Source organism: Strix aluco, chromosome 37 (assembly GCF_031877795.1).
Source record: "Strix aluco isolate bStrAlu1 chromosome 37, bStrAlu1.hap1, whole genome shotgun sequence".
Classification (NCBI taxonomy): domain Eukaryota; kingdom Metazoa; phylum Chordata; class Aves; order Strigiformes; family Strigidae; genus Strix; species Strix aluco.
The window spans coordinates 306,637-320,761 of NC_133967.1; the positions used below are offsets into that span (position 1 = coordinate 306,637).

Here is a 14,125-nt window from a genome sequence, read left to right on the forward strand (position 1 = left end):
TTGGAATGGGCTGCCCAGGGCAGGGGGGGAGTCCCCATCCCTGGAGGGGTTGAAGAGTCGGGTTGAGCCAGCGCTGAGGGATCTGGTGGAGTTGGGAACGGTCAGGGGGAGGTTCATGGTTGGACTGGAGGAGCTTCAAGGGCTTTTCCAACCTGATTCTGGGATTCTGTGACATTGGGGGGACATTGGGGAGTTGGGAACAGTCAATGTTGGGTTGATGGTTGGACTGGAGGATCTTCAAGGGCTCTTCCAACCGAGGTGATTTTGTGACTCCGTGGAGCTGGATGACTCGATGGCCCTGAAATGGCCCAACAGACCGTGTGAGCAGGAGCAGAACCAAAGACGAGGAAGGACCCGCTGGCGGGTGGAAATCGATGGACGTTTTTGATCACTGAGAGAACAGAGAATGGAAACATCGAGGGCAAAACTGCGGTGGACGTCGCGTGGGGAGATGGTTTAGGATCCCCACAGAAGGAGGAGCAGGGACCGGTGGAAGTTGCCCCTCACTGAGGTGGGGGCCCAGCTCCGCGCTGTGTGTGTGATCACAAGAGCGACGCCCGTTCCGGTCCGACTTTACTCTTTTTTCTCTTCATCACCCCCCCCAGGACCCCCCCACCCCAACGCGGTGCCCGGTCCCACGGGGCAGCACCATGGGGCTGAGCCCACCCCACCGCGGCACCAAAACCGCCCTCCCACCCCACCGTGCCCTTGAGGCTGGGACCCGCGGGAATTCGGACCCGTCGCAGCCCTCCCCGGGTGCCCGAAGACCCCAAGGGCCCCCCCAACCCCCGGCACGTCCCCTCTGGCTCCACCATCGGGTTCTCCAGCCCCATCTCCTCCAGCTTCTTGTCGGGGCTCCCCGGGACCACGTCCCCTTGCGCGCGGCGCTCAACGCCCAACGCGACTTGACTCTTTGCCAGCTGAGAGCGTCGCGCCCACCCGGGGCGGGTCCAGGACCAGCCTGAGATGTGGGTCCACGGGGATCCCCCCCACTTTATCACATCACAATCCTCCTGGGGAAACCCAGTTCTGCTTTATCGCGCCTCGTTTCAAAGCGGGTCCCCACAAACGAGCCGAGTCAAATTAATCCGGGTGTATTTCGAAGGCGGCGGCATAAAAAAAATAAATCAGATGGGAGACGTGGGGGAATTGGGGGAGGAAACGTGTGTTTGGAAAAACGCCGCATCCGATAAAAACAGATGATCCGAACGGACCGAACCTCGGGGGGACGGAGACCCCTCGGTTTCAGGATGGGCCTTCTCTTAAAATATTTAAAATGTTTTTGAAGGTGGGAAGCTAAAAAGAGGTTTTTTTAGCCTCTGAAGGAGGACCTAGAAGCGGGTTCCTAATGCCCAGACCCCCACAGCCCCCCCCCATCCCATCAGCGCCCCGGCACCGCGACCCCCCGCCCGAGAACATCCTCGGCCGTCCCGCGTGGTGGGAGAAAGAGGGAAAAAATGAGGCCGAAAGGCGTTTCCGGGACGGGTGGGGCGCGGGAGAGGGCACCCATCCCTCCCGAGGTGGCCACCCAAAGGCGTTGGCCAAACCCAAGTCATTGGTTGGGAGCCCCCAGCAGCTCCTTGCGGAGATGCGTCCGCAGGTGCTTCATGAGGGACGAGCTGGACATGAAGCACTTGGTGCATTTGGTGCACTCGTAGGGTTTTTCCCCCGTGTGGATCCTGCGGTGGATGATGAGGGTGGAGCTGGCGCGGAAACTCTTCTCGCAGTAGGAGCAGCGATACGGCTTCTCGCCCGTGTGGATGCGCTGGTGGCGCCGGAGGGTGGTGCTCTCCCGAAACGCCTTCCCGCAGTCGGAGCAGACGTAGGGGCGGGGTCCGACGTGGCTCTTTTGGTGGAGGAGGAGCGCGGAGGGCAGGGTGAAGCCCAACCCGCAGTCGGAGCACCGGTGGGGTTTCTCCACCAAGTGCTTTTTCCGGTGTCGCCTAAAAGACGAGTTTTCAAAGAAAACCTCCCCGCAGTCGGAGCACGAGTGGTGGGGCTGGGCCCTGTGGCTCCTGAGGTGGGCTACGAAGGCCGAGTTTTTGGGGAAGGTCTTCCCGCACTCGGAACACTTATAGGTCCCCTCCTCCACGTGAGTCTTGCGGTGTTTGCTGAGCGATTTGTTGGCCATGAAGCTCTTCCCGCAGTCGGGGCAGACGTAGGGCCGCTCGCCGGTGTGGATGCGGCGGTGGATGACGAGCGTTGCGTTGGACGTCAGGTTCTTCCCGCAGTCGGAGCAGCGGTGGGCCCCGTTCTCCGCGTGGGTCTTGCGGTGTTTGTTGAGGGATTTGCTGGCCATGAAGCTCTTCCCGCAGTCGGGGCAGGCGTAGGGCCGCTCGCCGGTGTGGATGCGGCGGTGGATGACGAGCGTTGCGTTGGACGTCAGGTTCTTCCCGCAGTCGGCGCAGCGGTGGGCCCCGTTCTCCAGGTGGAGCTTGCGGTGTTTGCGGAGGGATTTGGTGGAGGCAAAGCGTTTCTCGCAGCTGGGACACTTGTAGGGTTTCTTCTGGCAGTGGCTCCTCTGGTGCTCCCGGAGGGCGGAGCCGCCGGCGAAGCTCCTCCTGCAGTTGGGGCAGGTGGACGGTTTCTCCCCGACGTGGACCCTCTGGTGGCGGTTGAGGGACGAGCTGCAGCTGAAGCTCTTCCCGCACTTGCCGCAGGCGTGTTGGTGGCGCCGCAGCTGCTTCCCCGAGGGGCTCTTGGCGTTGGGTTTCCTCCCGTGGTGGCTGGAAGACGCCGATTTCCTCCCCGCGGGGTTCTTGTGGTGCTCGTAGCCCGGGGAGACGCCGCTTTTGGGTTTCCTCCATGACCCCCCGCCCGGCTCTCCCTCCTCTTCCTCCTGCGAGCTGGGCTCCATCTCGCTCGTCCACTCGTCGTCTGTTGGGAAAAACCAAAAAAAAACCACCAAAAAAAGGGGAAGAATTTAAGAACCCACCTCTACCCCCACCCAGGACGTGCCGCGGGGGGAGCTTGAGGAGAGAAGAACCCCAAAACGTGACCGATTTCACCCGGCGACGCAGCAGCGTCCTCCCGCCAGGAGAAGCCGTCGGTGGCTCCCGTACGCCCCCGTCCTCCCAGTTACACCAGTTTCCAGCGCGGCCTCGCTCGCTGGAGGGCAAGGGGCGAGGCCCGGCGCCTCCGTTTTGGGGTGAAAACCCAATTCCCTCACCTGAGTGAGAGGAGTGGGAGCAGGAGGAGCTCCCGGCGTCTCGGCAGCGCCGCCGCGTCCGCAACCTCAGGAGGGGCCTCGCCCGTTGTTCCTCCTCCTCCTCCTCCTCCTCGGAGCTCGGGATGTCGGGGATCCAAACCTCCTCCCCCTGCTCCCCCCGGGCGAGGGGCGAGGGGTTGGACCCGGGGCAGCCTGTTGGGGTGACAGCGGCGGGTTACGGGGGGACACAACGAGCACCCGCGACGCCGCCGACCTCGGGGCTCATCCCTCCTCGAAAAAAGGGAGAAAATCCGGAGAAGGGGGTTGGTGGCACCGGGGGGGGCCGAGGGCACCTCCAGGGGCTTCCCGGGGGTGGAGGAGACGTCGCGGGGAAGAAACTGCTCGAACCGGGGAGGAACCGGCCCCAAAACCGACTTGGGAGGCGACGGAAAAGCCCGTTGGGGTCAAGAGCGGTTGGGAAAGGTCAAGGTTGTCCTTGGGAAGGGCCCGGGGAGGGAAAGGGACGAGGGAAGAGCCGGCGCTGGGTCCCTACCTGCGGGGGGCGGGGCGCAGAGCGGCGGCAGGGGCGGGTCGGGGGCGGCGCCGGTGGCCGTGACGGTGACCTCCAGGTGAGCCTCGGGCACCTGGGGGTGCGGGGGGGCGGGGAGAGACAGAATTAAAAAAAAAAAGGGCAAAAAAATAGAGGGAAAAAAAGTGGGGGGGGAAAAGAGAAAAAAAGAGAAAAAAAAGAGGAAAAAAGGGGGGAAAAAGAGGAAAAAAGGGGGGAAAAAGGGGGGAAAAGAGAAAAAAAGAGAAAAAAAAGAGGAAAAAAGGGGGGGAAAGAGGAAAAAAAGGGGGGGAAAAGAGGAAAAAAGGGGGGAAAAAGGGGGGAAAAGAGAAAAAAAGAGAAAAAAAGAGGAAAAAAGGGGGAAAAAGAGAAAAAAAGAGAAAAAAATGGGGGGAAAAAGAGGAAAAAAAGGGGGAAAAAGAGAAAAAAGGAGGAAAAAAAGAGAAAAAAGGGGGAAAAAGAGAAAAAGAGAGAAAAAAGAGAAAAAAGAAAAAAGAAAAAAGAAAAAAGAGAAAAAAGAGAAAAAGAGAAAAAAAGAGGAAAAAAGAGAAAAAAGAGGGAAAAGGAGAATAAAAAAGAGAAAAAAGAGGAAAAAAGGAAAAAAGAGAAAAAGAGAAAAAAGAGGAAAAAAGAGGAAAAAGGAGAAAAAGAGAGGAAAAAAGAGAAAAAAAGAGAAAAAGAGAAAAAAGAGAAAAAAGAGGAAAAAATAGGAAAAAAGAGAAAAAGAAAAAAGAGAAGAAAAAAAGAGGAAAAAAAAGAGAAAGAAAAAGAACTAAAATTTTAAAAGAACCAAAGTGAAAACAAAAAAACCCCAGTAAGAACCAAAATAAAAAAACCGAAAGACTAAAGAAACGAAATTTAAAAAGATTTAAAATTGAAAAAGCAAAGAACTAAAATTTAAAACCAACGAACTGAAATTTTTAAAGAATCCAAAGTTAAAAAAAACAACGAACGGAAATATTGGAAAGAACTAAAATTGAAAAAGCAAAGGACTAAAATTAAAGAGGAACGACGAAAGGAAAAAGTGAGATCTGAGGTAAAAACCCAAGTTCTAAAATTGAAAAAACCAAAGTGAGGACGGAGATTAAAAAAGCAAAGATCTAAAATTTAAGAAGAATGAAATAAAAGAAAAAGATCCAGAGTTAAAAAGCAAAACAGGTTCTAAAATTGAAAAAAAAAAAAAACCCAAAGAACTAAAATTTAAAAAGCAAAGAATTAAATTTTTAAAACAACGAAAATTTTTTAAAATTGAGATTTAAAATAAACAAAAAAACCCCAAAATAACCGGAATAAAAACCCCCCAGGAACTAAAATTTAAAAGAACAAATGAAGAACTAAAATTTTAAAAAGCGATGAAACAAAATTAAAAAAAAAAAAAAAAAACAAAAAACAAGGAAAACTAAAATTACAAAACGCGACCGGATTCCTGAAAATTTAACGAATAAAAATCTAAAACAAAGAAGTAAAAAACCAAAACCAACTTAGAAACGGCGGAAACACCAAAGTGATAAATTTTTTAAAAACCACCAAAGTAAGAAATAAAGATTTAAAAAAAAAAAAAAAGCGCAAAGTAAGAAATTAAATATTTTTTTTTAAACTTTTTAAAAATCCACCAAATTAAACTCGCGGAGCCGCTCGCGCCCCCCCCGCCCCCCCCCGCGGTACCTGCGCCGGCTCCAGCCCCGCCATGGCCGCGTGCGCGGAACCTGCGCGCCCGCCGCTGCCTGCGCGGGGGGAGGGACCGGCCCGGCGCGGGGCGGGGGGTGGGCGGGGACGGAGCTTTTGGGGCAAAAAGCTGTTTTCCACCCTTTTCCTTTTTTCCCCTTTTTTCCCCTCTTTTTTCCCCCCTCCCCCCCTTTTTTTTTTTTGCCTTTTTTCCCCCTTTTTTCCCCTTTTTCTTCCCTTTTCCCTTTTTTTTTTTTTTTGTAGCCACGTTGCCTGAAATTTCCCTTCAAAAAAACGAAATTTTGGGGCTGAAAAACCCGCCCCGAGCCCCAAACCCGCCCTCGCGAGGCGCGAAGAAATCAAAGTTGAAAAACGCTGATTTTAGCCCCAGATTGTAGGGGGGGGGGAGGGGTCAGCGCTGGGACAGATTCTGGGGGTTTTAGACCCAAACCGGGGGCGTTGTCGCCACACACTGAAAATACCCGAAAGCAAAGGGAAAAAATGGGGGGAAAAAGGTAAAATTTGGGTCTGAATTGCGGTTCCTGATCCCGTGGGATGCGCCGCGCGGGATCCAAAGAAAAAGGGGAAAAATGGGGGGAAAAATCAGTTTCTGAAGGAATTTTTTTCCGTTCCGCGGGAGCTGGAGAGGAAATTCTGTGGAATTTGTGTGAGAAAAAAAAAAAAAACTTAAAAAAAAAAAAAAAAAAAAAAGAAAATTCATCGTTTTGTTCTGGGCCAAAATTTTTTTGCCGCAAAAAAGAAATTCCCGGGACTCAAATTTTGGGGGAAAAAACGTCAGTTTAGGGCTGCGGCGGGAGGGTTTAAACTGCGCCGTGGAGTGAAAGGGTTAGTTGGGATTTTTTTTTTTTTTTTTTTTTTTCCCCTCGTTTTTAGCACTTTCGCCTGGAGGCGCCGACGCGCTTTTTTTTTTTTTTCCTGAAAAAAAAAAAAAAGAAAAATCCGACAAATGTTTGTCCCGGGGAAATGCGGTTGGGGGCGGTTTCCCGCCGCTTCCTCCCCCCCGAGGGGAAGGAAAAAAAAATCCATTTTCAACTATTTTTGGCCATTTTTGGCCATTTTCAGTCATTTTCAGCCATTTGCAACAAATTTTGGCTATTTTTGGCCATTTTCAGCCATTTTCAGGCATTTTGGGCCATTTTCAGCCATTTTTGGCCATTTTCAGTCATTTTCAGCCATTTGCAACAATTTTTGGATATTTTTGGCCATTTTCAGCCATTTTTGGACATTTTCAGCCATTTTTGGCCATTTTCAGTCATTTTCAGCCATTTTTGGCCATTTTTGGCCATTTTCAGGCATTTTCAGCCATTTTTGGCCATTTTCAGTCATTTTCAGCCATTTGCAACAATTTTTGGACATTTTTGGCCATTTTCAGCCATTTTCAGGCATTTTGGGCCATTTTCAGCCATTTTCAGCCATTTTTGGCCATTTGCAACAAATTTTGGCTATTTTTGGCCATTTTCAGCCATTTTCAGCCATTTTTGGCGATTTTCAGTCATTTTCAGCCATTTGCAACAATTTTTGGATATTTTTGGCCATTTTCAGCCATTTTTGGACATTTTCAGCCATTTTTGGCCATTTTCAGGCATTTTCAGCCATTTTTTGCCATTTTCAGGCATTTTCAGCCATTTTCAGCCATTTTTGGCCATTTTCAGCCATTTTCAGCCATTTGCAACAATTTTTGGACATTTTTGGCCATTTTCAGCCATTTTTGGACATTTTCGGCCATTTTTGGCCATTTTCAGCCATTTTTGGCCATTTTCAGGCATTTTCGGCCATTTTCGGGCATTTTCAGCTATTTTCAGCTATTTTTTGGACATTTTTGGCCATTTTTGGCCATTTTTGGACATTTTCAGCCATTTTCAGCCACTTTTGGCCATTTCTGGCCGTTTTCACCCATTCCCGGGCCGTCGGGCCCCCTCCCATCCCCCTTCAGGACCCCCCAAGGCCCGGCCCCGCCCAACCCCCCACCGGCGGGAAAACCCCCGAAAGGCGACTTTGGGCCAAAAAAGGGGGATTTGAGCTCCAGAAAACGCCCGGTTTTGTGTGTCCGGCCCGAAAAACCCCTCGGCCCTGAGGGGGGAAGGTGGAGGAACCCACCTCAGATAAACCCAGCTTAGATAAACCCAGTTTAGATAAACCCAGCTTAGATAAACCCACCTCAGATAGACCCAGTTTAGATAAACCCGCCTCACATAAACCCAGCTTAGATAAACCCACCTTGTTAAACCCACCTCAGATAAACCCACCTTAGATAGACCCAGCTTAGATAGACCCAGCTTAGATAAACCCACCTCAGATAAATCCAGTTTAGATAAACCCAGTTTAGATAGACCCACCTCAGATAAACCCACCTTAGATAGACCCAGCTTAGATAGACCCAGTTTAGATAGACCCACCTTAGATAAACCTACCTCAGATAAACCCAGCTTAGATAGACCCACCTCAGATAAACCCACCTTAGATAAACCTACCTCAGATAAACCCAGCTTAGATAGACCCAGTTTAGATAGACCCAGTTTAGATAGACCCACCTCAGATAAACCCACCTTAGACAGACCCAGCTTAGATAGACCCACCTCAGATAGACCCACCTCAGATAAACCCACCTCAGATAAACCCACCTTAGACAGACCCAGCTTAGATAGACCCACCTCAGATAAACCCACCTTAGATAAACCCACCTCAGATAAACCCAGTTTAGATAGACCCAGCTTAGATAAACCCACCTCAGATACACCCACCTCAGATAAACCCACCTTGCTAAACCCACCCTAGATAGACCCAGCTTAGCTAAACCCACCTCCGATAAACAGCCCCCATCGGCCATTTTGGGGCTACCAGCAGCCATTTTGGTGGCCGCAGCGCAGCCCCAGCCCCGCCCCCGGCAGCTGCTCCCGCAGGATCGTCCCCGCGGACGTTGGGCCACGACCAACCCGACGCCTCAAACCCGCCAGCGCCCGACGCTCCCAAACGCTTCAAACTTGGACTTTTTTTTCCCTTTTTTCCCCCGTTTTTCCCCCGCTCGGGCCCCCGCGGCCTTCGCCCACTTCCCCCCCCCCCCCCCCCCCTTCCTGGTCGCCACCTTCTTCCCCGACAAGGTCATAAATCTCGGGGGGGGCTCGACCGCTCCCTCCTTGTCGTGGCCCCTCCGAGCACCGCGACGCCTCCGCGGGCTGAAACTAACCAAAAACAGGCGTTTGGACCCATTTTTCTCCCTCCCCACCCCCTCCCCAGGCCCCGGGAACGTCGCGGCTCCGGAGGTCTCGGAAACGTCACAAAATTGGGTGTGAGACCCGTCGGGGCTGGGGGTTAGGACCAGCTCAAGGTCCACAACAACTCCTGAGCTGGGGTTAGGACCAGCTCAAGGTCCACAAAAACTCCAGAGATGGGGGTTAGGACCAGCTCAAGGTCCACAAAAACTCCTGAGCTGGGGGTTAGGACCAGCTCAAGGCCCACAAAAACTCCTGAGCTGGGGGTTAGGACCAGCTCAAGGTCCACAAAAACTCCTGAGCTGAGGGTTAGGACCAGCTCAAGGCCCACATCTCCTGAGCTGGGAGTTAGGAGCAGCCCAAGGCCTACAACTCCTCAACTGGGGCTTAGAACCAGCCCAGGGCCCACAACTCCAGAGCTAGGACCAGCTCAAGGCCCACAAAAACTCCAGAGCTGAGGGTTAGGAACAGTTCAAGGCCCTTGACGTCTCCTGAGCTGGGGTTGGGACCAGCCCAAAGCCCACAACTCCTAAGCTGGGGTTAGAACCGGCCCAGGGCCCACAACTCCAGAGCTAGGACCAGCTCAAGGCCCACAACTCCTGTGCTGGGGTTAGGACCGGCCCAGGGCCCACAAATCCAGTGCTAGGACCAGCTCAAGGCCCACGACAGCTCCTGAGACAGGGTTAGGACCAGCTCAAGGCCCAGACAGCTCCTGAGCTGGGGTTTAGGACCAGCCCAGGGCCCACGACAGCTCCTGAGCTGGGGTTTAGGACCAGCCCAAGCTCCAGGCCAGCTCCTGAGCTGGGGGTTGGGATCTGAGGGCGTTTCTCCCCCTCCCCCACCGGGTCTTTACCCCACGGGGGGTAAATCCGGCCCCGGGGACATTCCTGCCCATTAAGCCCAGCCTAGGCCGCATTATCTCCCCAACGGTCCCCCCGGGGGGTGGGTTTAACCCCTCCCCCCCCCCCCCCAGCCCGAGGCGCAGCGAAACATCAGCGGTGGAAAAACAGGGGGGGGGGGGGGGAATGTGCTCCAAAACCGGCTGCTTTTACCCCAAAACGAGTCCCGGGTGCCCCCAAAATGGACCCTCCTGGACCCAAATTCACCTTCCCCTCCCCCCCCCTCGGCGCAGGGAAGGGCCGCGAGACGGAAATTTGGAGAAAAGCTGAAAAATGGGATTATCCCCCCCCCCCCCCGAAATAAGAAATTTAATTTATTTAAACACAAATATTCATTTATTTGCCCCAAAAACTGCCCTGGGGGGTGGGGGGGGAGGAAACCCGGGAGGTTCCGCGTCGCTTTTTATTGCCAAATAAATTAAAATTTGAGTATTTTAATGCGAAGGACCCCTGGGACCCCCCCCCCCTCCCCCCGCGTCCCCCCCCCTTTTTTTTTTTGCCCTAAAACCCCCCAAATTCCACTCGATTTTGGGAGGCCTAAAAATGGGTCAAAAAAAACCCAAAAAAACCCACCCGTGGGGGGGGGGGGGGCAGCCCCCGGGGAGGCTTCGCTGGGGGGTAGGGGGTCCTGGGGGGGGGTCCCCCAAGAGTGATGCCCCCCCCCCAAGAGTGATGCCCCCCCCCCCAAGGGTGATGGGCCAACGCTCGCCCCTGGGGGGGGGGGGGGGTGCGGGGGGGACGTTTTTGACCCATTTTTAGGCGTTTCCACCCCCCCCCTTTAGCAACAGACCCCCCCTCCCCCTCCCTGACCCCCCCCCGTGTCCGTGTGTCCCCCCGCCCCCCCCCCACCGTGTGTCCCCCCCCCCCCGTCTCCGGTTCCCACCCGGCCCCTCCGCGGAGGCACAGGAAGGGGCCGGGACGAGGCGGAGCCATCGCGGGGGGGGGGGGTGGGGGGGGGGCGGCGGCAGCGGCGACACCGGGGGGACCCCCCCGACCCACCCCCAGGCTCGGTGGGGACCGACACCCCCCCCCCCACCTCCGCGGGGGGAGGGGGTGGGGAGGGAAAGGCGAGGGGGGGGGGGGGCTCATCTTCATCCACCCCCCGAGCGCGGCGCTGAAGGGGGGGGGGGGGGTGTTGCGCGTCACCTCCACGGCGTGGAAAAACCCTTTTTTGGGGTTTTTTTGGGCGGGGGGGGGCAACGGTGGGGCCGCCTCGGAGATGGGGGGGGGGGCGGGGGGGGGCGGGCAGCGGCGCGGGGGGAGATGGGGGAGAAACGTGAAAGGGTGGGAAGGGCCGTTGTGGTGGTGGCGGGGGGGGGGTTGGGGGGTTTGGGGGGGGGTTTGGGGGGGTTGGGGGGGTTGGGGGGAGCGGCCTCCCCCCGGCGCTTGGATTGGGGGGGACACGCGGGGTTTGGGGGGTTCCACGCGTCCCGTGGGGGTGGTGGGACAAGAGCTGCCCGTTGGTTTGGCGAGGGGGAGCGTTGGCCATCGATGGGGGGCGTTGGCCATCGATGGGGGGCGTTGGCCATTGATGGGGGGGCGTTGGCCATTGATGGGGGGGCGTTGGCCGTTGATGGGGGGGCGTTGGCCGTTGATGGGGGGCGTTGGCCATTGATGGGGCGCGTTGGCCATCGATGGGGGGTGTTGGCCATCGATGGGGGGGCATTGGCCATTGATGGGGGGGCGTTGGCCGTTGATGGGGGGGCGTTGGCCATCGATGGGGGGGCGTTGGCCATCGATGGGGGGCGTTGACCATTGATGGGGCGCGTTGGCCATTGATGGGGTGTGTTGGCCATTGATGGGGGGCGTTGGCCACTTATGGGGCGTATTGGCTGTTGATGGGGTGTGTTGGCCATTGATGGGGGGCGTTGGCCATCGATAGGGCATATTGGCTGTTGATGGGGCACGTTGGCCATCGATGGGGCGTGTTGGCCATTGATGGGGCGCATTGGCCGTTGACAGGGCGTGTTGGCCATCGATGGGGCGTGTTGGCCATCAAGGGGGCGTGTTGGCCATTGATGGGGCCTGTTGGCCATTGATGGGGCCCGTTGGCCATTGATGGGGTGCGCTGGCCATCGATGGGGTGCGTTGGCCATCAGTGGGTCATGTTGGCCATCGATGGGGTGTGTTGGCCATTGACGGGGCCTGTTGGCCATTGACGGGCGGCCATGACCGCGTGCGGACAATCCCCCCCCCTTCTCCCCACAGGTATGGGGTGGGCGAGGAAGCCGGAGACCCCGAGAAGGTCAAGGTGAAGGTGGAACAAGACCTCGAGGCGGTGGAGGGCGAGAACTGGAGGCCGCGAGACGGCGGAGCCGGCGAGAGGTGGGGAGAAACCCCCGAGGGCGTGGCCGGGGGGACGCCGCCGCCGCCGCCGCCGAAGGCGAGACCCCGCCCGAAGAAACCCCACCGGTGCGAGGAGTGCGGGCGGGTCTTCAACTGGAGAACCCACCTGGTGCGGCACCGGCGGCTGCACACGGGCCAGTGGCCCCACAAGTGCTCGTTCTGCGGGAAGGGCTTCAACGACCAATCGCCGCTGCTCTTCCACGAGATGCTGCACCGCGGCGAGAGGCCCCACAAGTGTTTGGTGTGCGGGAAGAAGTTCAGGCAAAGCTCCCACCTCCTCTCCCACCGCGCGGTTCACGCCGACGAGAAACCCTACGTCTGCGCCGACTGCGGGAAGAGCTTCGCGCGCCACCAGTATCTCCTCATGCACCGGCGGGTGCACACGGGCGAGAGGCCCTACAAGTGCCGGGACTGCGGGAAGAGCTTCCGGAAAAGTTCCGACCTCGTCAGGCACCAAACGGTCCACACGGGCGAGAAACCCTTCAAGTGCCCCGTCTGCGGGAAGGGTTTCACCCAAAATTTCCGTTGCAACGCCCATAAAAGGACCCACAACGAAGAGGAGGCGGAGCGAGCGGCGGCCCCGCCCCGCCGCCCCCCACCGACCGCGGCCCCCCCAGGTAATATCGACCCGCTCCCAAGTCTTTGGGGTTTTTCCCCCTCCCAATTTGGGACCGGCCTTGGGAATCGGGGTTGAGTTGGGTTGGGTTGGGTTGGGTTGGGTTGGGTTGGGTTGGGTTGGGTTGAGTTGGGCTGAGTTGGGTTTAGTTGGGCTGAGTTGGGTTTAGTTGGGTTGAGTTGGGCTGAGTTGGGTTGGGTTGGGCTGAGTTGGGTTTAGTTGGGCTGAGTTGGGTTTAGTTGGGTTGGGTTGGGCTGAGTTGGGTTGAGTTGGGCTGAGTTTGGGTTGGATTGGGCTGAGTTGTGTTGGGCTGGGTTGGGTTTTGAGTTTGGTTGAGTTGGGTTGAGTTGGGCTGGGTTGAGCTGAGTTGGGTTGGGCTGGGTTGGGTTGAGTTGGGTTGAGTTGGGTTGAGTTGGGTTGAGTTGGGTTGAGTTGGGTTGAGTTTGGTTGAGTTGGGCTGGGTTGGGTTGGGTTGGGTTGGGTTGGGTTGGGCTGAGTTGGGTTGAGTTGAGCTGAGTTGGGTTGAGTTGGGCTGAGTTGGGTTGAGTTGGGCTGAGTTGGGTTGGGCTGGGTTGGGTTGAGTTTGGTTGGGTTGGGAAGGTCCTTGGGGGTGTGTGGGGCGGGGGGAGCCCCGATTGTGTGTGTGGGGTGGGGATGGGGGGTCACATCTCACCCCCCTCGTCCATCAGCAGGTGACGGTCAACGCCGCGAGGAGAATTCCCAACCCGGAGGCTCCTGCCAAGGAGACCCCAACGGCTCCAGCGTGAGGATGAGGATGGACGATGGGTGTTGGGCGCCCGGGGAGGCTGAAGGCCTCAAAGCGGAGCTGGCGGCGGAGTCGCGGCCTGGTGAGGCCCCCCCAGAGGAGCCGGGACGCGCCGGAGACCCCCAGGGCGGGAAAACCTCCGAGGTTGGGCCGACCCCGAGTCCCCGCGCGCGCCCCGAGGGCGGGACCAGCCAGAAACCGCCTCCGTGCCGGGAGGGCGGGAAGAGCCTCAACCTCCGGCTGCCCCACGAGCCCCACGGCGGGGACGGGCCCCGGCGCTGCCCCGAGGGCGGGAGCTGCTGCAGGACCCGGAGCTCCTGGATGTCCCACCTGAAGATGCACCTGCAGTAGGCGGGAAGGGCCGGCGGGGCCGCGACACCCCCTGCTGCCGCCTCAAGGTGGGCCTCGAGGGGCTTCTTCAGCTTCAGGATGGGCCCCAGGAGGCTTCTTCCACCTCAAAATGGGCCCCAAGAGGCTTCTTCCACTTCAACATGGGCCTCAGGTGGCTTCTTCCACCTCAAAATGGGCCTAAAGAGGCTTCTTCAACCTCAAGACAGGCCCCAAGAGGCTTCTTGCGCCTCAACATGGGCCTAAAGAGGCTTCTTCCACCTCAAAATAGGCCCCAACAGGTTTTTTCACCTAAAAATGGGCCCCGAGGGGCTTCTTCCACCTCAAGATGGGCCCCAAGAGGGTTCTTCCACTTCAAAATGGGCCCCAACAGGTTTTTTCACCTCAAAATGGGCCCCAGGAGGCTTCTTCCATCTAAGAACAGGCCTCAAGAGGCTTCTTCCACTTCAACATGGGCCTCAAGTGGCTTCTTCCACCTCAGGATGGGCCCCAACAGGTTTTTTCACCTAAAAATGGGCCCCAAGGGGCTTCTTCCACCA

General features: G+C 56.5%; 2 protein-coding genes across 2 annotated transcripts; one reads left to right on the top strand and one right to left on the bottom strand.

Annotated features, from left to right (window-relative positions):
- Positions 1 to 1,552: 1,552 nt before the first annotated feature.
- Positions 1,553 to 3,309, bottom strand: LOC141917316 (uncharacterized). The gene has a single exon (XM_074810424.1). It carries the CDS (start codon positions 2,855 to 2,857, stop codon positions 1,553 to 1,555), a length of 1,305 nt encoding a protein of 434 aa, XP_074666525.1. The 5' UTR covers positions 2,858 to 3,309.
- Positions 3,310 to 10,182: 6,873 nt separating this feature from the next.
- Positions 10,183 to 14,117, top strand: LOC141917317 (uncharacterized). Its single transcript, XM_074810425.1, has 4 exons — positions 10,183 to 10,200; positions 10,417 to 10,520; positions 11,719 to 12,473; positions 13,162 to 14,117. Exons 1-4 carry the CDS (start codon positions 10,183 to 10,185, stop codon positions 13,587 to 13,589), a joined length of 1,305 nt encoding a protein of 434 aa, XP_074666526.1. The 3' UTR covers positions 13,590 to 14,117.
- The last annotated feature ends 8 nt before the right edge of the window (positions 14,118 to 14,125 follow it).